The sequence below is a fragment of the Notothenia coriiceps genome, unplaced genomic scaffold, assembly GCF_000735185.1.
Source record: "Notothenia coriiceps isolate Sejong01 unplaced genomic scaffold, NC01 NC01_scaffold00031463, whole genome shotgun sequence".
Classification (NCBI taxonomy): Eukaryota; Metazoa; Chordata; class Actinopteri; order Perciformes; family Nototheniidae; genus Notothenia; species Notothenia coriiceps.
Window position 1 is genome coordinate 144,009 of NW_011364164.1, and position 20,613 is coordinate 164,621.

The 20,613-nt window shown below is 41.2% G+C and overlaps 3 protein-coding genes across 4 annotated transcripts in view; 2 read left to right on the plus strand and 1 right to left on the minus strand.

The window, feature by feature from the left end:
• dvl1a (dishevelled segment polarity protein 1a) overlaps positions 1-6,843 on the plus strand; it is a 30,787-nt gene extending 23,944 nt beyond the window's left edge. Inside the window, exons 10-15 of one of the 2 annotated variants that reach the window (XM_010787912.1) lie at positions 836-903; positions 1,000-1,131; positions 1,212-1,346; positions 2,324-2,491; positions 3,043-3,258; positions 5,550-6,843. In XM_010787912.1, the coding sequence (XP_010786214.1) occupies positions 836-903; positions 1,000-1,131; positions 1,212-1,346; positions 2,324-2,491; positions 3,043-3,258; positions 5,550-6,196 (1,366 nt within the window). In that variant the 3' untranslated portion in view covers positions 6,197-6,843. The remainder of the gene's footprint in view (positions 1-835; positions 904-999; positions 1,132-1,211; positions 1,347-2,323; positions 2,492-3,042; positions 3,259-5,549) is intronic. The other variant, XM_010787913.1, reaches the window with a different exon arrangement.
• Positions 6,844-11,161: 4,318 nt separating this feature from the next.
• Positions 11,162-14,054, plus strand: tnfrsf9a (tumor necrosis factor receptor superfamily, member 9a). Its single transcript, XM_010787914.1, has 7 exons — positions 11,162-11,512; positions 12,123-12,242; positions 12,342-12,479; positions 12,566-12,638; positions 12,741-12,823; positions 12,913-13,083; positions 13,219-14,054. Exons 1-7 carry the CDS (start codon positions 11,359-11,361, stop codon positions 13,332-13,334), a joined length of 855 nt encoding a protein of 284 aa, XP_010786216.1. The 5' UTR covers positions 11,162-11,358; the 3' UTR covers positions 13,335-14,054.
• A 1,775-nt stretch (positions 14,055-15,829) lies between these two features.
• ccdc187 (coiled-coil domain containing 187) overlaps positions 15,830-20,613 on the minus strand; it is an 11,070-nt gene continuing 6,286 nt past the window's right edge. The window contains exons 3-10 of the mRNA XM_010787917.1: positions 20,031-20,103; positions 18,131-19,477; positions 17,525-17,646; positions 17,367-17,438; positions 17,153-17,287; positions 16,661-16,755; positions 16,469-16,563; positions 15,830-16,394 (exon numbers count right to left, since the gene is read on the minus strand). Coding sequence (XP_010786219.1) covers positions 16,246-16,394; positions 16,469-16,563; positions 16,661-16,755; positions 17,153-17,287; positions 17,367-17,438; positions 17,525-17,646; positions 18,131-19,477; positions 20,031-20,103 — 2,088 coding nt within the window. The 3' untranslated portion in view covers positions 15,830-16,245. The remainder of the gene's footprint in view (positions 16,395-16,468; positions 16,564-16,660; positions 16,756-17,152; positions 17,288-17,366; positions 17,439-17,524; positions 17,647-18,130; positions 19,478-20,030; positions 20,104-20,613) is intronic.

Below are 20,613 nucleotides of genomic sequence, written 5' to 3' on the forward strand. Positions count from 1 at the left end.
ACTGTATAAGTGCTTTGTTAATAATTCTATCGCTCGAAGTGGAGTCTAAAGAGATGAGTTTTCAGTCTGCGCCGGAAGATGTGTAAGCTTTCTGCTGTCCTGATTTCAATGGGGACGAGCTCATTCCACCATTTTGGAGCCAGGATAGCAAACCCGCGTGTTTTTGCTGATGGGAACTTGGGTCCCCCTCGCAGAGCGGAGTGCACGTGCTGGGGTGTATAGTTTAACCATGTCCTGGATGTAGGAAGGGCCAGATCCATTCGCAGCATGGTACGCTAGTTCCAGTGTCTTGAAGTGGATTCTAGCTAATATGGCTCTTTATAATAATAAGTTCATCTGAGATGGTGCTCTTTGGAGATTTAAAGAATTTAGAAAAGAAAACCCTATTGAGAAAAAGGATGACTGTCAAATAAAAGCGTGATCAGTTTATCCATTGTTGCCAAAACTGAATGTTTGTTGCTACTTTCAGTGACCTATCAAACACGCTTTGTGACTTTTTCAATAAAAAAAAGAAGAGATTAGTGACTTTTGGAGCTGGTATTAGCTACTTTTCTGCCTCGTTCTGATGCCTGTTATTTGAGTTTAGAGCCATGCACAATACTGTACACACTAATACTCTACAGTAGGAATATGCAGATTAGTGTGTGGTGTCATTTCGTGACTTATGGTGACCTGCGTTAAGCCTCTCCACTGAAAATACACTGACTTGATCTTCGAGCTGATGAAAGAAACAGAACTCTGTTGTATTGGCTAAAATGAACTTCAGTTTCTCAGGTCTTTAACATATTTATTATTTATTATTATTTTCAAACTGTTTTTCCTTTTTCTCCTGCAGTCCTATTAGTCTTACTGTTGCCAAATGTTGGGACCCGTCTCCACGAAGCTACTTCACCATCCCTCGTGGTAAGACGGACACTCGTACTATCTCACGATCACAATCACAATCACGGACTTCAAATGTGTCTTTTATTAAAGTTGTCTATTGTTTATTTTGTTCAGCGGAGCCTGTTAGACCCATTGACCCAGCAGCCTGGATCTCACACACCACGGCTCTGACAGGACCGTACCCTCACTATGGTAAAAACAACCAACCACCACCTCCATCACACTCTATGAAGCATCCGTTTTGTGGTAATTATAATAACATTACATCATTTAAACAATAAAAAAGATCCAATTGTCAATAGTTTCTCCCTCCTCTCCCACCCCAGAGTTCGATGACTTGCCTTTATCTGCAAGTAAAACAGACATGGCAACCATCGTCAAGGTGATGCAGCTGCCTGACTCCGGGCTGGAGATTCGAGACAGGATGTGGTTGAAGATCACCATCGCCAATGCCGTCATTGGTGAGAAAAGCTGAGCTATGTGGTTACTCACACGACTGAGAGCAGACCTTCGATTCCTGTAGACTATGTGGTGGAGCTTTTACTCTAAATAATGCATGTACTTTGGAGAAATACACAGACCAGCCTTGTATGCATACTGCTCTGAACATTGATACTGTCTATGTGGAGTAATGCCCCCTAAAAAAAGATGTCCCTTCTTTTCCACAAAGTTCAATTACAAATTTAACAATGAAACAGGAATTCTAAAATGGATTTAATCTGGAATCACAACGACATTTTCTTAAATCCATCAAGTTGTCATCTTTTTAGTGTTTTTTGTTTCTATATACAAGAAGTAACATATCAGTTTTTGTGATAGAAACTTCTGAAGCAATGGAGACAGGAAGTTTGATGGTAAACTGATGGTTTACATGGAGCTTTGGCCGGAGAATTCACAAGACATGTCGTGTGCCACGGGTTGACACAGCGGATGCCAAACCAATTCTGAAGATCTCTACCCCAAACCCATGTATTTAGCTAGTTGTGAGAGAATAATCAACATTGTGCATAACAAGATAAACCATAACACCTCTATCAGCTGACGCCAACAGGCAGGAATAGGAAGACAAAACACTGAGAGGGCAGCTGTGCTCAGCAAGGGCAAACAGATAAACTGGGTCAAAGTTATGGGCCTTGGAACATATTTCCCCAACAGTTTTAGTTTGTTTTTCTTTCCATAAAATTGCCTTGAATAAACTCCACAATTTGCACAATTGTAGCATTATATCTAGACCAACTTTCTTCAAAGTTCTTGCAACATTGTGCTGCTTCTCTTAGTGTAGCCACTGTGACTGTTATGCATATTGAGTATTTTTTGCATCTGTTCAACACATTAGAGCAGGAACCTTCATGTGTGTGTGTGTGTGTGTGTGTGTGTGTGTGTGTGTGTGTGTGTGTGTGTGTGTGTGTGTGTGTGTGTGTGTGTGTGTGTGTGTCAGGTGCCGACGTGGTGGACTGGCTTTACTCCAGAGTTGAAGGATTTAAGGACAGGCGGGATGCGAGGAAGTACGCGAGCAGTCTGCTGAAACATGGCTACCTGAGACACACGGTCAACAAGATCACCTTCTCCGAGCAATGCTACTATACCTTCGGCGACGTCTGCCAAAGTACAGACCCTTCTTTTACAGACCCTTCCTTTACTGTGTCAATAATGAGACTTCTGACTGAAATTGTCATTTTTAAACGAATACTTTTTAGATTAGCTTTTTATTAGCAAACCCCCACTTTAAATGTTCTCTTAGTCTTTATTATTTACCTACCTTTATATTGTTTTATTTATTTTATAGGTCTTAATCTTTTTTCTGTTGTACCTACTGTATATGTTCACTTTGTTTTATGGGGTTTTGACTTGAGTCTTATCCGTCAGAGAGAAACCATTATTTATTTAATTGTTATTATCATACATTTCACCTCCTTGAGTCTATTAACCTGATCACATGTTATATTTTGCACCTTTTAAAGTTCTTAACAAATAATCTGAGGGGAATGTGTTGTTGTTTATTCTTAACTTGTGATGTGTCATTTTGTAGAGCACTTTGAGCTGCATGTGTTGTATGAAAAGTGCTATATAAATAAAGCTGAATTATTAATTGCTTTTTGTGAAAAGAAGGATTGTACTAAACATTTTCCTTTATGGTTCTGTTTTCTCTCCAATAAGACATGGCGTCACTCAATTTAAACGAGGCATCGAGCGGCGGAGGCTCTGAGCAGGACACTCTGGCACCGCTACCCCCCACAACCAACCCCTGGCCCCTGGGCGGGCAGCCATTCCCCTACCCTCCCTTTCCCTCCGCACCCCCCAGCTTCCCACCAGGATACTCGGACCCATGCCACAGTTTCCAAAGTGGGAGCGCAGGCAGCCAGCCCAGCGAGGGTAAGCGATGAAGAGGAGAAGGCAACACATGGCTTTAATTCATTCATTCCTGTGATCATTTGACTCAACATGCAACATGACATTATCCTTAAGTATTCCTGATAAATGTCAGTATTAACAACTGTCTGCTAATTTTAGCTTTTCGGCCTTTCTTGGGCAGGAAGTTGACATTGCATCTTTATTAATGAAATATGTGTATTCTAAAACGCGTCCTGTATTGTCAAGGTCAATCATGAGCATCTTGAGTCATGCAGCGGACAGCTCTGCAGTACTGGGTGTGTACACAAAAAAAGAATCTGATCAACCATGTGATTACAAGTCGCCAGCTTGAATGATCAACACCGAGCCCATCGCTCTTCATCAGCTCTCGAATGATCTTTTGTGTTCATTTTGAATCAGAACGTGACAGTGCTTTGTGTTGCTTCTGCATGGTTTTTGATAACCGCATTGAGGGAGAGAGGAGGAACAGAGATTGTACATAAATGGGTGGCTCGTAGTGGCCAGATAAGTGGAAGTTCCATGTCACCGTTCGTTTATGTTTCATTGTTTTGAGTGATTCATCAGACATCATCATGTCTTGCCTTCCGCCGGTTCACACTCTTTTATTTGGTTCATATGTAGGGACAGAGATGATAAAGACAATCATTTTCACTTAATGTATTTTTGATGTAGTTTTGTTTCTTTTGGCACACAAACAAGTGTTCATGGGTAAATATAGCTGCTTGTTTGAATAAGTGCACGTGTGCTTTTTTTTATTTTTGAGGAGCAGTTTCTCCACAACTTGAGGATTGAGGACAAAATAAGACCCAAAAACAGACATGAGTGTGGATAGGGCTGCTCAATTAATCGTATTTTAATCGTATTTTAATCGCGATTACGATTATGGCTTGCAACGATTACGAAAACAACGTAATCGAAATAAAACGATTATTTTTTTATTATTATTATTATTTTTTTTTTTTCATTTATATATATTTTTGGGTTTTTCAGTTGAATTATACTTAAAGTTCAGGTTAATCAACTGTTAAAAACATACTGTTCAAATTTTTTTTTTCCAATAAATGGATGTTTTCAAAGTCAATGAATAATCGCATTTAATAATCGCAATTACAATTATTGACCCAAATAATCGAGATTATGATTTTTGCCGTAATCGAGTAGCCCTAAGTGTGGATGATAACGACCATTCATCATGATCATGCGGACCAGTACAGTAGTAGGGCACATTAGCTAGTGCGGGAGGTGTGTGTAATTATGTTGTTCCCTCTGTTTCTGCTGGGCAACGGTAGACTGAAGGAGGAGGTAGTCCCAGGACACTGGGGGAACCGGTAAGCCTGCTAACCCCCTCTCCTCCTGTGCTGCTCTCTTTCTTGTTCGCCCTCTCTATCTGACCATTAATCCTTTCATCTTATTATATTCCTCCTCTCCTTCTCTTGTGCTCAACATTCTCCACCTATCATACTGTGGCTTTAAGGTTTTTTTTTTTTCCTCCGTCCGTCCCATGCGTCCTTCTTTGTCCGTGTGTGTTCTGTGTGTGTGGCTCTCCTGACGGTCCGTTCTCCCTCTGCACCTCTGGGCATGCGTTGGTTCTGTGCTGGGAGGTGCATGATGCAGGATGATCACTCCGAGGCTTGTGCTATCATTCCCACTGATAGGGGGCGATCATGCACCACTTTACCCAGTACTGTTGGGCTCATTGCGGAAGGGGACGCGTGGAGTGGTTAATTTTGCAACAGCGTGATACACCTCTATCAGTATGATGCCACCAGTGTGCAGACACTGACCTAGATATAGCCACAATTGACAATGTGGATAGAATAACTTAAACCAATCTGTAAGTTATTTTGTATTTTCCCCAAAGTTGTCTGTGGTAGTGTTTTTCTGATGCAGGTGTATCATGTTTACATTTATAATCTGTGAATGTTTCAGTGTTTATGAATATCAAATGAAGCCCTTTGTACAAGTTGCTGCTGGTGGAACTTGGGGAGGAAACCTTTGAGATAATGTTTGCCCTTGACTGTCGACTCTTGCTAGACTGCATAATAAAATATCTTGTCACACCTTAAACAAAGTCCAGTAATGTATTTAAAGGAATTAATGCACATCTTGCAGCTCATAAAGTCTACATTATGCTTTTTAACATTCAGTATTTTGTTTAATGTGTGACGTTCTGCCCTCATGTAGGGCTAAATCAGCGGATGAGTAGGATCTGGTCAGGTCTGTTTCTATTGTTAGGAGTTCTTGTACTTTACAAAGCCAAGCTAAAAGGCCTGTGTTATTTTCCTCAACAGGAAGCCGAAGCAGTGGATCCAACCCCAGCGCAGGCAAAAGTAGACGCTCCTCCCCACAGGAAAAGGGTCAACGGTCAACATGCAGCGAGTCAGAGCCCCGCGTCCGTGGAGGGAGGCGCGGTGATCGGTCCGCCAGCCAAACGAGCCATCAGAGCCACGCCGTGTCCAGTCACAGCCACGCCGTGTCCAGTCACAGCCACGCCGTGTCCAGTCACAGCCACGCCGTCTCCAGTCACAGCCACGCCGTGTCCAGTCACAGCCACGCCGTATCCACTCACAGCCACGCCGTATCCAGTCACAGCCACGCCCGCTCCAGTCACAGCCACACTCAGTCACACAGGAGTCAGCCTCACTCTCAGAACAGCCACCCCTCCTTCACCTACAGCCACGCCCCCTTCACACTGCCAGGGCCCGGCTCGTGTGCCCACAGCGAGCGAAGCCACGCCTCCTCCTACGGCCCTCCAGGCTTGCCCCCCACGTATTGTTTGACCCGTCTGGCCCCCAAAACCTCCGTCAGCAGCAGCACGCCCCCCGGAGCCCCTCCTGGAAGAGAGTTAGCAGCCGTTCCTCCTGAGCTTACCGCCAGCCGCCAGTCCTTCCAGCATGCTATGGGCAATCCCTGTGAGTTCTTTGTTGACATCATGTGACAGGACAGTGCCTTGAAAGCTGCTCGAGCACAACAAACAATTCTCCTTGAACCCCACTCTGCCCCTTCGCTCTTTTTCCTCTCAATCCTTTGCCTCTCCAAGTTCAGAATGTAGACACTGACCGGCCCTCTTCCTTCCCCCCCAATATCTGTCTATCCGTCTGATGTCCAAGTAAACAGGCAGCGAGAACACAACAGGGGAAGGCTTCTCACTCACACAAGCACGGGTCCTCTGTGGCTGAAAACCCTTTTGTATGACGTGACGTGTACAGTTTGTGAAACGTGAGTGGTATTCAGTGTGGTGATTCTTTAACGCTGCCACGTAGACATTCTGGGGAGTGTTTACTCTACCTGGAATATTTTCTGTCCTGCAAGACCTTTAAGCTGGCTGGGCCTGGATCTCAATCCCCCAGACCCAGGCCGACACCTACAGCCTGCCCGTAGGAACATTTCTCGGGTACTAGAACTTGAGATTGATCCCCTGACTCATATCTGTGCGTACAGATCAAATTTCGCACGTTACACCAAACCTCTGGCCCCATTTCCTTTGTACTGTGGCATTACCACAAGCTTACTTAAAGGTGGGGTAGGTCATTTTGGAGAAACCAGCTCGAGTGCGCTAGAATTTGAAAATACACAGCCGGAACAAATCTGCCACTGTCCTTACGAGCCCCTCCTCCAACACGACACGGAACCCCGGCGGCACATGAGCCGCAATGAGGCGCACCGAGATAGGGAGTTCTGTGGCAGGCAGATCTGGAAGGCTGACAGGGCCCAGAGCTAGGCATCTAGATTATTTTACTACCCGGCCGCGCCGGCTCAGATCGCTGCGATTGGTCGTGGCTTTTTAGAGTAGCCAACGGCTTCCAGCAGATGAGCATGTTTTTTTTTATGGATTTTTTGTCCCCAAAGGCACTTCAGATGATTCATTGCTTATCCACGGAATGTGTAAGAAGCATTGCCCCAATCGGAAATAATGAACAAAAAGTGCTGATCTGCGAGCCAGTTTGCTTCCAAACTTAGCTAGCCCCACCGTTGTAAGTTCTTCGCACCTCGGCCAAACTGCTAAAAAGGCCTTGATTAGGTTCAAGATCCCGTGGCGATTTTCTTCATTTTGAAGGGAGCCCTGAGCCCCAGCCGTCGTATTTAACCTAGGCTGCATATTGCATGACTGTGCTCAACTGGGCTCGTTAAAGAAAGCGNAGACAATCAGACATCACCCCTTGTGAATCAGTGGCCAGTTTCTACTGTCCTAGCTGTGCTTTGTTGAATGTATCATTATTCCTGTCAGTGATTAAACCCAGACATTCTTAACACTTTGGTTTAAACACATATAAGTAAGTTAATCAACTTAAAACAGGATTGCAAACAGTGGACACCACAGCAAAAGTGTTGACATGAGATAAACCAATCTGCTGAAAGCATCATGGTTGTCTCCTTTGTAGCGAGTGCTAGCTTTGATAAAAGTCAGTGTGATTAATGCCAAAGCATCACAAGTTGTGGTGGATATTTCTTCATTTTGTACGAGCTGTCTATGACGTCTTTATGATTATTATCTGGCGATTCTCATTTAAGAGTTCAAAGGGACTTCTAGGGGAATCCTGGCCTTTAAACTCTGATCTCCTTGCAAAACGATGGCAAATCCCTCTTGTTTCTACCTAAAATGTAGTTACAAGATGGAAATAACACACAGTTTAATAGCACTTTTCCATTTGTCTCTCCTTCCCCATGGTATGAAACACTGTTTGCAATCAAATCTTTCTCTGTAATTTTGTTTCTTTACAAAAGAAGAATAAATTGTACATAGAAATTTATTATATATATGAATAAAATATATATGTTCAAAATGATGTCTGCATTTTCCATCGCCTGTTTGTTTTTGTTTTTGCAGGACCACTAGATGGAGACATACTGTATGTAATTTTCTCCTATTAACCCAAATTAGAATAATCCTTCAAAATCAAGAGAGTTTCTCAAAACGGACAGAGGTTATCGAGTAGACATCTTTGTAAAAAGTACTGTTTAATTGTAAGAGGTATGAACACAACACCCAATGTGTCACCCGCACAATATTGAAGTGACACTGAAACACTTAACACCATGAGAGGAAATTTCCGAGCACCAGCGCTACTGCGTGTACTTTCCCCGTGGGCTGTCGTTACTCTTAAAAGGTTCAAATATACTTTGAGCCCATACAGCCCCCCCGTCAGCTGGACCACCAACCACAGCAGTCTTAAGTATGTATTGTTCGATGGTGACGTCACACTCCCCCACATGAGAGGATGTCCTACTGTATAAGAAGTTTGTCAGGAAGGAAGTGATATCAAAGCCTTATAATAACACCCTCGTCTGCAGAGGTAGACTAAAAAGTATCCAAAAAAGAGGCAAGAGCGCAATTATCTGTGTCGCCCGCATTACATCTATAATATGGATCATTATGTAAAATAAGTATTTCCAGATTGACATGGTTGCAGTTTGACTCTCACTGAGCCGTTATGCAAATACACACACTCACACACTTATTTACCAGCAGCATAATAAGCATTACTATTTTAGTAACTGAACATCTCAAAAGAATTTCCCAAGTCAGTATGTTAATTGACCTACTGGGGTTTACTGTGCTTCATAGCTGAATTTAGGGAGGTGGGGGTTGATGGTTAAGGGTGGGAGGTGTTTCTTAGCTATAAGGGTGTGTAGGCGAATGAGGTACATACTTCAGACGTCACAGGCTTATATCAAATGTGTATGCCCTTAAAGTAGGCGGGCCATGATAGGCTTAGAAAGAAGCATTAATGTCAAAGGTGAAATTTTCCAAATGTCATTCAAGTGTCATGATTATGATGTATAAACATGACCAAGCAGGCAGTCTTGTGGTATTGGTTTTTTTTCTTCTTTTTTTGGGGGTACTTTCTGAAGCTCAGTCATAAGATAAGATACAACTGAAGTAGTATGCTGTCACCTACCACCTGATCATTAGTCAGCAAATGTCCCGTTCTCCAAAGTCAAACATTTACTGTAAGGAAATACCACTTCCCTTTGAAATGAAATTCACTATTAAATTGTTTAGAAAAAACATATCCCACTCAGCTGAAGGAAGTGCAGCATGTAAACAAATGCTGCATTTTTGGTTTCAGTTTCCATGCTTATTAGCCACTATTTAGCTTTAGTTTCGGTTCTATCATAGATTTCATTTTTGTTGAGACAATGGTGGACCACAATCAGGAAAGTCCCCCTCACAATGGTATCAGATTTTGTTTAACAAACCAGGCAACCTAACATTATTTGAGGCTTGAATGTTTACAAGTTTTAAGTACAAGTACTTTAAAGTTTAAAACAGGCACAATGAGATAGCATATTCTCATACACAAACAACTCTTTCTCAAACGGTTACCTTAGTAACCACTGAAATATAGCAAATATGCCAAAACAAACCACCACATTATTTGACCCTAATAGAAATGTGCATGAGATTCTCTAAAAAGTATTATGTTAAAATAGACATAGTTTAGTTTGTCATAAAATATCATTCACATAAATAGTTATAAGATTAGCATAGTATTTAAAAAAGAGTCAATGTTTATTAGCCTAAAGATATCAGAAAAATAAACTAAGTTATATAGAATATCCAAAAAATCACAAAACACAACGAAAAATATATTGTCAGAATTTCACCAAAAAGGGTAAAGTGTAGCATGTCGAAAAAATAAGAAACGACATAGGATAGCATGTTGAAAAAAAACTTGAAACGATATACAATGTCAAAAATATCGCAAATAATTATATAATATAGGAAAAACAACATAGTATGTGTATGTCGTATGTCGAAGGTTTCAGAACAAAAAAGGCATAGTATAGCAAGTCGAAAAAAATGATATTTATATATATCTTGATTGTAGATTATTTTCCGTTCAATTCTCTAGATTTGTTTGATGAAACTGAATGTAATCTTCAATCAAGATATATTGTTACACATAGAAAATGTCCCCATATTTAGAGGATTCTGAACCCAGTATATGACGCGGTTCAGGATGAGCCTTATCATTTAAAATGTGTCGTTATTTCAGATGTAAAGTTTTGGCGAAAAATAAAGAAGTCCCCTCAAGGCAAGGCAAGTTTATTTATATAGCACCTTTCAACACAAGGCAATTCAAAGTGCTTTACAAAAAATGAAAGACATTAAGAAAATGGCATTTAAAATCAGTCATTAAAAAGAAAAGTTAATAAAATAAACATTAAAAGAAAAAATACATGGATAAAAGTTACAGTGCAGCCTAAGATATGAATAGTTCAATTAAAAGCAGCCACAAAAATAAAAAGAAGTCACCTCTTTCACCAATTCATTTGTTCTGATATTTTTGGATAAGCTATATTGTGATTTTGTTCAACCAAGTAGAGTACTATGTTTTTTTCTAATATTTTTGACTACTGCATATTTGTAGTACGGGCGACTCCACGTGTGAATGTGTGAGCATGATGAGTTGTATGGCGGTCCTCTCACCACGCGCTCTGCGGCTGCCACTACCTCTTTCCATGATTGATGGTGCCTTCAATGACTAAGGGAGAAACATTTTCACAACTCAAGAAGTTAGGCAAGTTAGGCAAGTTTAAGATCTAGAGCAGGTGACTAAAACAACATGACAGGGCAATTTAACTGGCTTATTAGTCACACTGGTGGTGACCTTTCGAATTATCCTCAAATATAAATGAAAATAAATTTCACTGAAGTTATCTTTTTAAATGATCAAAATGAATTGAAACCATGTTATAGTTTTAAACATGTAGAGGTTTTAACTAACGTGTAACTGATTTAAAGTCACATTATTAACCACGTTATAGAATATATCAAACAAATAATAGAATCAAATAGAACATATTATTTCAGGGGCAGCCTACTTCAGACACGCCCCCTGAGTATAAATGCTCAGCTGCTTGGTTGTGAGTAAGTGAGTGCTTAGAGTGAGTCAGCTAAAGCCACAGCACAGAGATATTTCTTCATAGCATATTACTTTTTCAAACCCATAACAGAGCTGACTCACAAATAGACCTAAGCTACAGATTCAGAGAAACAAAAGAAGAATAAGTATCTTCTTTTTTCTTAAACAATAGTTAGTTAGCTGCCATAGTTATTGGATTGGATTACCTACAGTCTGTTCTGAGGGGACTATGAGAGCTGACAGTATGGGATGGATCCTATGGGCTATAGGTGCCTCTGTGCTCATTCAGGGCTGTATGTGCAGTGCTGTGCGGACGAACAGTGGCTGCATGAAGTGGACCGAAGGACCAAGAAATGATGTTTGCTGTGAAGCCTGTAACCCTGGTAAGTAATAGCAGAGATAATGTCCATTACAATTCTGTATGGTTGTGAATTAATTGATTTAGTTCATTTATATGCAGAGATAATACTGGTAATACTGGGCTTTAAAAGTTTAAAGTATCAAAATAAAAAGTTAACCTATTGTCTGTGGATGTGAACAACTCATATTCCAGCAGCTCCTCTGCGGTGGTGACTTGAAACCAAATATAGTTTCAGTGGTTTTTCAACTAATACCACAACAAAGACAAAATGCTAGGAGGAATTGATCAATCTAATAATTTGGATCTGTGATAAATACTAGAATGTCAGAAACGGTTTTAAAAGTGTACCTGCTCTCGTTATGAACACCTTTTACTATATGGAAACAACTTATCTAATTGATGTCAGCTGTAACAGAGATTACACTAGCCTATAGCTTTTTGTGTCTGTATTTTCTTTATGTTTTTATAAGTATCTATACAGTATATTTTTTCTATTTGTCTTCTATTCTTATGAAAATACTTGTCTTTTATGTCTGTGTAGCTTGACGTGGAAACAATTTACATTTTATTCTTAAACCAATCATTATAAAATGACCAATAAATTAACCCTTTACCTTGACCCTTGTCTTTAGGACACCACCTAATCACAGAATGTGGCCCAGAGCTAAAAGGGCTCTGTACTCCCTGTGAGGCCGGGAAATACATACTGAAACCTACAGATCGCCAATGTCAGAGGTGTTCACAGTGTGTAGGTACGTAAGCAGATCCAGACATTTCTTTACGAGCTACTGCAAGCGTTCATTTCCACAAACAATCCTTTCAACGCTCTTTCTATATCTTTGAAAATGTAGGTGCTCAGGTCATGGAGAAAGAGTGCACTGCCACGACTGACACACAGTGTGCCTGTAAAGAAGGACTGACCTGTGGGGATGCCAAATGTTCCTTTTGTGTTAAAAAGTGCGACAAAGGTCATGAACCCACAGAGAAACGTAAGTCAAAATACGCTCATGACACATACACATTCAATTTAGAGGTGATATTGAGTGGCAAGTCAACTGAATGATTTTCGGCACAGGTTCTTGCAGACCATGTCCAGAAGGAACCTTCAATGACAAAATTCACCAGAGGTGTAAACCCTGGAGTACAGAGTGAGTTGTTACCCTGATCTCCGCAATTTGTTGTCATGTTTCTCAGCTTCACTGACGGTCCGATGTGATGAAATTCTGATGTAAACTTTATTTTTCTCAAAGGTGTCAACATATTGTGACCAAGGGAGATGCACTTACTGATATTACGTGTGGGAATGTTTCCGTTGACAGCTCAAAGAAACCTGGTAGGTTGATATTCTTTTTCTCTAGTCGTTTGCGTTTTAGTTGTTTTTACCTAAATCCAGTAATAATGTCTTGCTATTTCTTGTGACAGGTCCCGCAGAACAGGAATGGCCATTGTCTGTGGTCGCCACTGTGGTTCTGAGCGTGTTTAGCATCATCATCATCCTTTTCATCACCATTTTGGCCAAGAAAAACAGCAACAAAAAAAAGGAAGACATAAAAAAGCCAATAACATTAACGCCGATAATCACAACACCTACAGGTAGTCACCACTGCATTTCACGATAAACTATCCCAACCGTATGACATGAATGATTGGGATTATGAAATATGTCTCTCAAGTCAATCTCAAATACAAGAAACAAAGTATTAAAATGTTCCTCTTTCACTTCCACAGATGATCCCAGGACGCTCATAGCAGTAGAGTGCAGTTTCCACGAGGCTCAGCAGGAGCAGGGCAGCCGCTCAGAGTTGCTCGGATCCAGAGACTCTTCGGGTCAGTTCATCGCATGAATCAAAGGGGATTTTGTTACTGTTCCACACTGAAGGCCATATTTTGTTTTTGTCAAATGCAGTGAGAGGGAACAGGAGATCTTTAATAAGATAAGGTGCTTGTTTTGAATACTGAACCAGGAGGAAGTCTTTTTCATATGTTGGCTCTAAATGAAAGAGTAATTTGTTTACCCAGCTGTCTTTCATCCACCATATTTTCCTTTTATTAGAACAACCAAAACTACAGGGAAACTCTTGATAGGACAGGTATGAGGTCATATTTTGCTCTACAAGAATATATTTGTATCTTTTAACAATTAGATACAGTGTCATCAGGGGGAATTCTGTGGGAAAATACAAAACCAAACAACAGCTTATTCATTCATCATGTAGGCAGATAATCAGACTGTGTTTCCTTTTTAGGTCAGCTTGAAAGATAAGGGGGGAGTCAGTGAGCTGGGAAACGTTGTGAAATATTGGATTAACCATGGCACCAGATAAAAATACATGCCATTAAAAAAGGAAGGCCTTTAAAAACCTGAGCAAATTATTTCCAAGCAAACTGGACTTGTGCCGACGGACGGTGAAAATGTAGTGTAGTGTTTGAAATGAATGAGTTTTTGACTACTGTGATATTTGCATGAGCAGTAAAGCGCTCTGTGTGAATGTGGGTAGGAGTAAGACTGACAGCAGACAGTTTTTAGTCATGCTTCAGGCTTATCCCACATATTCCTCCAAAAATAGATGTTTTTGTTTTACTCATAGCCTGTTGTTCAACCTAGTTATCGGTTTATTGCTGAATTTGTACATTTCTCAGCTGACAAACTAGAACAATAGTGTGTCGGTCATGATTCTGTGCTGCCTCAGATGCTAGTTTTTTACATATATTTATTTTATGCATCTAAAGAACACAGAAGATAGATTTGTGCATTAGAACAAAGCGGTCATGTTTATTACAGCATGACATATTTTCTCTTTCATTTTATTTAACATTGCCTGGAAGTACATGGACTTTCCAACAGCTGCTTAATTGGGGTAAAAAAGTCCAGTGACGGGAGTTTCCCTTTTGCCAACAAGTAATCGTACCATAGGTTAAAGCACCTGGGAATGTAGTGTATATCACTCTGCTTATCATGTTAGAGCTTTGGCTTCAGTTGACCCTTTTTGAGCAGGTTGAGTCATGCCTCTTGAGCAACAGTTGGGAAACACAGTGGGTATCCCAAGAGGAATGTCTATTGAGATCAAATATCAAATAATGCGATTAGTCATGGCTATTTCAGATTTCTGATAAATGATTCATTGGGAAAATCCTCATGACAAATTGAATACACACGTGGCAATTAAACTCATAATATAAGAAGAAGAAGAAGAAGAAGAATACAAGAAGAGGCTCAAGGGTCAGATGGAAACCCCCCCGTCAGAATTGTACTTCTTATTGCACAATAGAGTGGGCATCTAGATCAGACCAAGTGGAACTTCTCACAAACGCATGTCTATCTTAAACTGAACTGTAGCAGGCGTATACTTGTATGAAATGGAACGTTTGAGTAATGTGTCGCGTGGGATTAAACGTAGTCCCCACCTATACGTGTGAGTAAAGACGTATGAGTCACAAGTCATGGGTGGTGAGGTCTGTACAAAGACCACAGAGCTGTCTTCACTTACCACAGGCTGTTATACAGCAACATGTTTATACCAACTGTAGCACTTTACTGTTATCTGATGTATGTATGAACTTCTGAGTTGTTTCGTATATAAGTTAAGCTGTCTGCCTTCTCATTGTTATTTGAGTTATATCCTCACAACTGTCCAGGATTACATTGGACTATGCTGTTATACTGTACTATGTTGTTATACTGTACTATGCTGTTATACTGTACTATGCTGTTATACTGTACTATGTTGTTACACTGGACTATGCTGTTACACTGGACTATGCTGTTAAACTGGACTATGCTGTTAAACTGTATGTTTAGGAGTTTTCAAATAGCCAATATAATAGGATTTTTTTTTTTATTTGTTGCACTTAAATACATTTACAACAATTGCATTCATAGTGGTCCACTTAAGCAGTGGCATATATTTTTATATGTATAAAAAAACACACAACCAAAAAACAACAAATAAAGTGTTTTAAATGTGGAGGTTATATATGATCATACCAAATAAAAATGCTGTGTGTTGAATAAGGCTGCCATCATTACTGTCTGATGATTTTAAAAATCCACCTGGAAAATAAATACATTAATCAAGTTATTTCAACTTAAAATTAAGGGGTATAGTATCATTTAGACATTTCAACATTTTCTAATGGTTGTATGTTTTTCAAAAAACCCTTTAGTAAGGGTTAAATATGTTCATTTGATTGTCATCGTACTATTTTAAACGTGGCTGGAGCCATGCCAAACTGCTTGAGACAAAGTAGCAGGCACTCAGAAAGGGGAAGTCTTAAAGTAGCTTGTCTAAGACCACGTCATTCAGGTTCAAAGTTTATACAAGGAACTTATTGTTTTGTCATTTTAAATATTGGACGCTTTTGGAAGAGGCACAGAGCCAACCGGTCAGCCTGAGATTTTCGGCCTTAATTGGTAACATGCAGACATAATGGATGGATACTCACTGCTTAACTAAATAAAAACGAATTAAAGTAACAAATCGATAGAAAAAACACAAACTGTTTAAATTAAACACTCATTAACACTGAGAATCAAAATACTTTGATGAACCAAAATGTTCCCTTTGAAAACTTTTACAGAATGAGTAAATATTCACTTAGTCAAGAAATATTGTAAAATGTCACTTCTGATGTGTTCCACTGGTCTAAAGTGCTAATAGGGGGAGCTGGGAGAGAGAACTTAATCCTCTGTAGCTGGACTGATGTTTAGTGTAATATAATATATATATATGCACTCCAACGGCGTGTTGAAAACAATTATTGTTGCTTGCAATTTTCCTTCTTCTCTTTGGGTTTTGAGCGTCCTGATTTGTCCGTTTGCCGTTTTGTGGGTGGGATGAAAGCAGGCTCCTCGAGTAGGTCGTGTAAGCCAGGATGTGGCATAGGAAGTGACTGACAGGTTGGACCTGCAATAAAAGGAAACAGGATGTGAGGGTCCACCCATTGTGGGGAGAGCTTCATCTTCCCTGTTTTTACCGACCTGCCTGTCCCACTCTGAGGCTCTCGGGGTCCGGCCTCCCGGCCCTGAAGGTCGGGTCCAGCTCCTCCGCAATGTTTCTGATCGGCTGGGCTTGTCTGTAAGCGCACATTTTGTACGTCAGCATGTAAAGTAGATAGACATATGGTACAAATACAGAATCGATGTCATGTATTTTCATGTAGAGACAATTACGGTATTGTGGAGAAGGTGCTGGGTGGCTGGTTCTCTGGGGAGCCGTCCTCAGGAGGGGAATGAAGGCCCTCTGAGTCAAGCCTCTCTCGTTGGACCTAAGTGGACAAATCAGACAAAGTGTATTTATATAGCCCAATATCTCAAAACACCTTTATCTCAGTTAAAGATTAGCAACCATACATGACAGCACCAAAAGACAAACAAAACCACAAGAAAAATAACAAAAACACAAGATAGAACGTGATATCAATAATACATAAATACAATTGATAAAAATAAAATGGGATAAAGTACATTAAAAATACAATAAAAAAACAAAAATGTAGGACTCGTAAGGTAATCTTAAAATAGCTTTAATTATAGACTTTTTTTTTAACAAGAATTGTTATAATTTCATCAGCTTGTTAAAATAAATTATTAAAATGATTATTGTAGCAAAAGAGCAAAGAAAGACATTCTAGACTGTAACAGAATGATTTACAACACATGTACCGGTCTGTCTCTTGAAGCCCGTCTGTCGTGATGACTGATCATCGATCTGTGCTCTCGCCACGACGACGGCCCTTCGAGCTCACGGGATCTTCGCTTTGTCTTCATTTCTTGCTTCTGCATAAAGCGGGCTATTTCCTAGGGTTAAATAACAATGCATCATTCCAAAGGTAGATGTTAACAATGGAGGCATGGATAGTGATGACATGTTTTGTACCTCATCCTGTGCCACTTGTGCTGCTCTGAAGTCTCCCTCTGGGTAAGGGCTACATGGAGAGGGCTCTGAGTTCTGCACAAAACAAAAAGTGAATGAAGAGAGAAACTGACTTTTTGTCCTTAACTCCTAAATCACAACATGTCGAGAGAAACTCTTACCCTCCTCGACAGCTTTTCCTCTTCCTCCTGCAGCTTTTGAGCAAGTTCTTCATCCTTTAGGACCTGATGCAGCTCCCCCAGGTCCAGGCTCTCCGCCACTGGCACCGGTTGCAATGACCGTCCTAGGGGAGGGGGGGAGGAATGACTGGTAAATTCAAAGGAACTGAAGCGTGATGCATACACGGAGTACGGAAAGTCCATAAAACATGAAAATCAGGGATGAATCACACAAATGTTCAGAAACAGAGGCAGCGATGACATTTGAATCACACTTAGAGATGACAGGATGCAGCATGTAAGGGCATGTTGCTAGGTGTTTCTTTAAAAAAGGCACCCCATAGTACTTATCCCCTCACCACATCAAAACTAAAAGGAATGAAGATGAAGATAAGAATGAAAGCCCACACTAAAGATTGTTTCAGGACTACTGGAGTAATAGATATGGACAGGAGAGACCTTCAGTGAGAGACCCCGAGGGAAACCCACATTAGTCCTGATTAGACGATGATTGAGAGAAGATGAAAGGAGTGGATGCACACAGAGAGGTGTACATCTTTGGAAGTCTTTTCTCTGCAGATTGGAGTTGGCGGCAGTTCTGGGTTTTACCTGCTGCCTCGAGCCTCGACCTATCTCCTGTTGGAGCCCGGCTGCTGCTGCTGCTGCTGAGGCTCTGGCTGCGCCGTGAGGCTCTGCGATGGGGCCGCTCCACTCTCCTCTCCACCTCCTGCTCCTCCTCTGAGCTCAACCTTTCCTCGATGGTCTGGTGCCAACGCCTACGTTCGCTCGTTGTCCTTTTGACCCTGCTGTCATTTGCATTCCTCTCCCTCTCGTCTTCATTAGTGTATCCGTGCTCTTTCCACCTTCTGCTGCCTCCCCTTTCTCTGCTAGGAAGATGTGAGTCTCTCCTACTAATCTCATAAACCTTTTCATCATGCTCCACATTATTTCGCAGCCGGTCTTCTGTGTGATCTCTCCCACTGCTCTCTCGCTGTGGCAACCTCCTCCTCTCCCGGGTATCTCCATGGAAACTGTGCCTGGTGTTGGCAGCTCTTTGGAAGACTCTCTGATGTGGTAGGGAGTCGCCGCAGGAGACCTCACTCCCATGAAGCACCTGGCTGTCTCTGCTTTGAGGCCCTATTTGAAGTGGCGCCCCGTTGCCGCCCAGCCTCACAGGCACGCCCCTCTCTCTGAGGACCTGGCCCAGCATCTCCCAGACTCCTCTGCTCTTACCCTGCTGCGGCCTTATAGAGCTCCTGGAGTTGTCCTGAAAATGCACACGTTTGTCGGGGCTGTCCCTATAGCTCCAGGTCCTCGCTAAGTCTTTGTTGTTGTGTTTACCCCCGTTAGGTAGCCTGACAGATTCACTACGACTACATCGCTTTTCTCTTACTTCCACTAACCTACAGTCTTTATCCTGATCCCTGCTCCTGTGCGAACCCTCATACTCCTCACCATGGCGTCTTGCTTGATCCCAAACCCTGGGCCTCCTCTCCTCTAGGTCGGCATTTTCATAATGTTCCTGATTCAACTCTCCTCTCTCTTGCTCTGTAAAGCTGCTACGAGAGGAAAGACTTCTACAGTTTCTCTCTTCTGGCTGATTTGAAGATGCCCGTCGTCGAGGGGGTGGCGTGTTGAGTCTCTCATTCAGTCTCTGGGACCAGACAGCGAGCTGTTCAGAGAACACCGTGTCCGAGTCCTCTGAATCCTCACTCACACGCTCACCCCTGATTCCCCTTTCGGAATCTGCGTGTCCTTGATTTGACCCTGAATTTTTGTTTCTCTGAGCTGCTACCCCCCTGGGGGAGTCAACCTGAGGACGAGTTGAGTCTGAATGGTTGCGAGAGGTAGAACATTGCCACCTGCTGGTGCTAGATGAGTACTGCTCCTCTCCTTGGTGTGGGCTGCTGAGTGTGTGCTGGTGTGGAGATGGCAGTGCAGGACCACTGGTGCTGCCTTTAGTAATGCCAACATGCAAACACAAAAGCAGGGTGCATGGGTGAGGCTGGTAGCAGGAACTATTAAAGAGGTGCTGTGGTAACACACTGCATTACATGTATGTATTATATCAATGTTTTAGACACAACTAAAACATTTGGTAACATGAATACCTTGTAAACACAACATTAAAGACATGCATGTTAGTTGCAGCTGATTCATAACATGGAGATAATATACTGTAGATGTTTGGAATGTTTTGTTCATGCCGTTATATATTGAGAGAGCGTGTTAACATAGAACAATAACAGGCATTAGCAGTGCAGCAAAGCATGGTTATAGAGAGGCTGAACAAGTTGTGGTGTTTGTCTTACATTAAGTGCAACTGAAAAGTCTCTCAATCTTAGAAACAAACCCACATACTATACCAAGTACACAACACATTTTTCTTTTCACACTAGTCCCTAAAAACTAAACAAATCCTCACAATGTATTAAAGATTTGTTTGCAGTATCTAATGTTCGCTGACAAATGTTCTCAAATAGGAATAGAGGCAGAACAAAGACGGTACCTTCACTGTCCTGCCCTCTGCTCCGCCTCGTGATTCTCTGCTTCTCCTCTTCTTGCAATCGTTTAGCGATTTCCTGCAGAGACACAGACATGTTGAATGCTTCTCTGCATTGTAAACCATAATGAGTAACCTATTAGGAATCTAGGCTAAACGAAGATTACCGAGTGTTAAGCTGGTCTGTCGAATAAGGAAATAAAAATAAATACATTCCTAGTCCTTTTTAGGCTATGAAAATAATGATCTATTAGAAGTGACTCAGCTACAACCTTTTATTTCACCCAGTATCAAAGTCAATAATAAGATTAGAAACTTATTTTGGCTAATTCATTTTAATTTTTTTATTTAATCGTTTATTTGGCAGGGACAATGCAAAATACATATAACAAAATACATGATGTGCAAAAAGTGCAAGAGCAGCATAAACAAGTATTTACCACATGGCAGTACAATATAGCAGCTAAATCAAAACATAATTATGAACATGATAAGGAAATTATCTAGATCAGTGGTTCTCAACCTTTTTACACCAAGTACCACCTGAGAAAATAGTTGGCTCTCCAAGTACCACCATATGACCAATGAT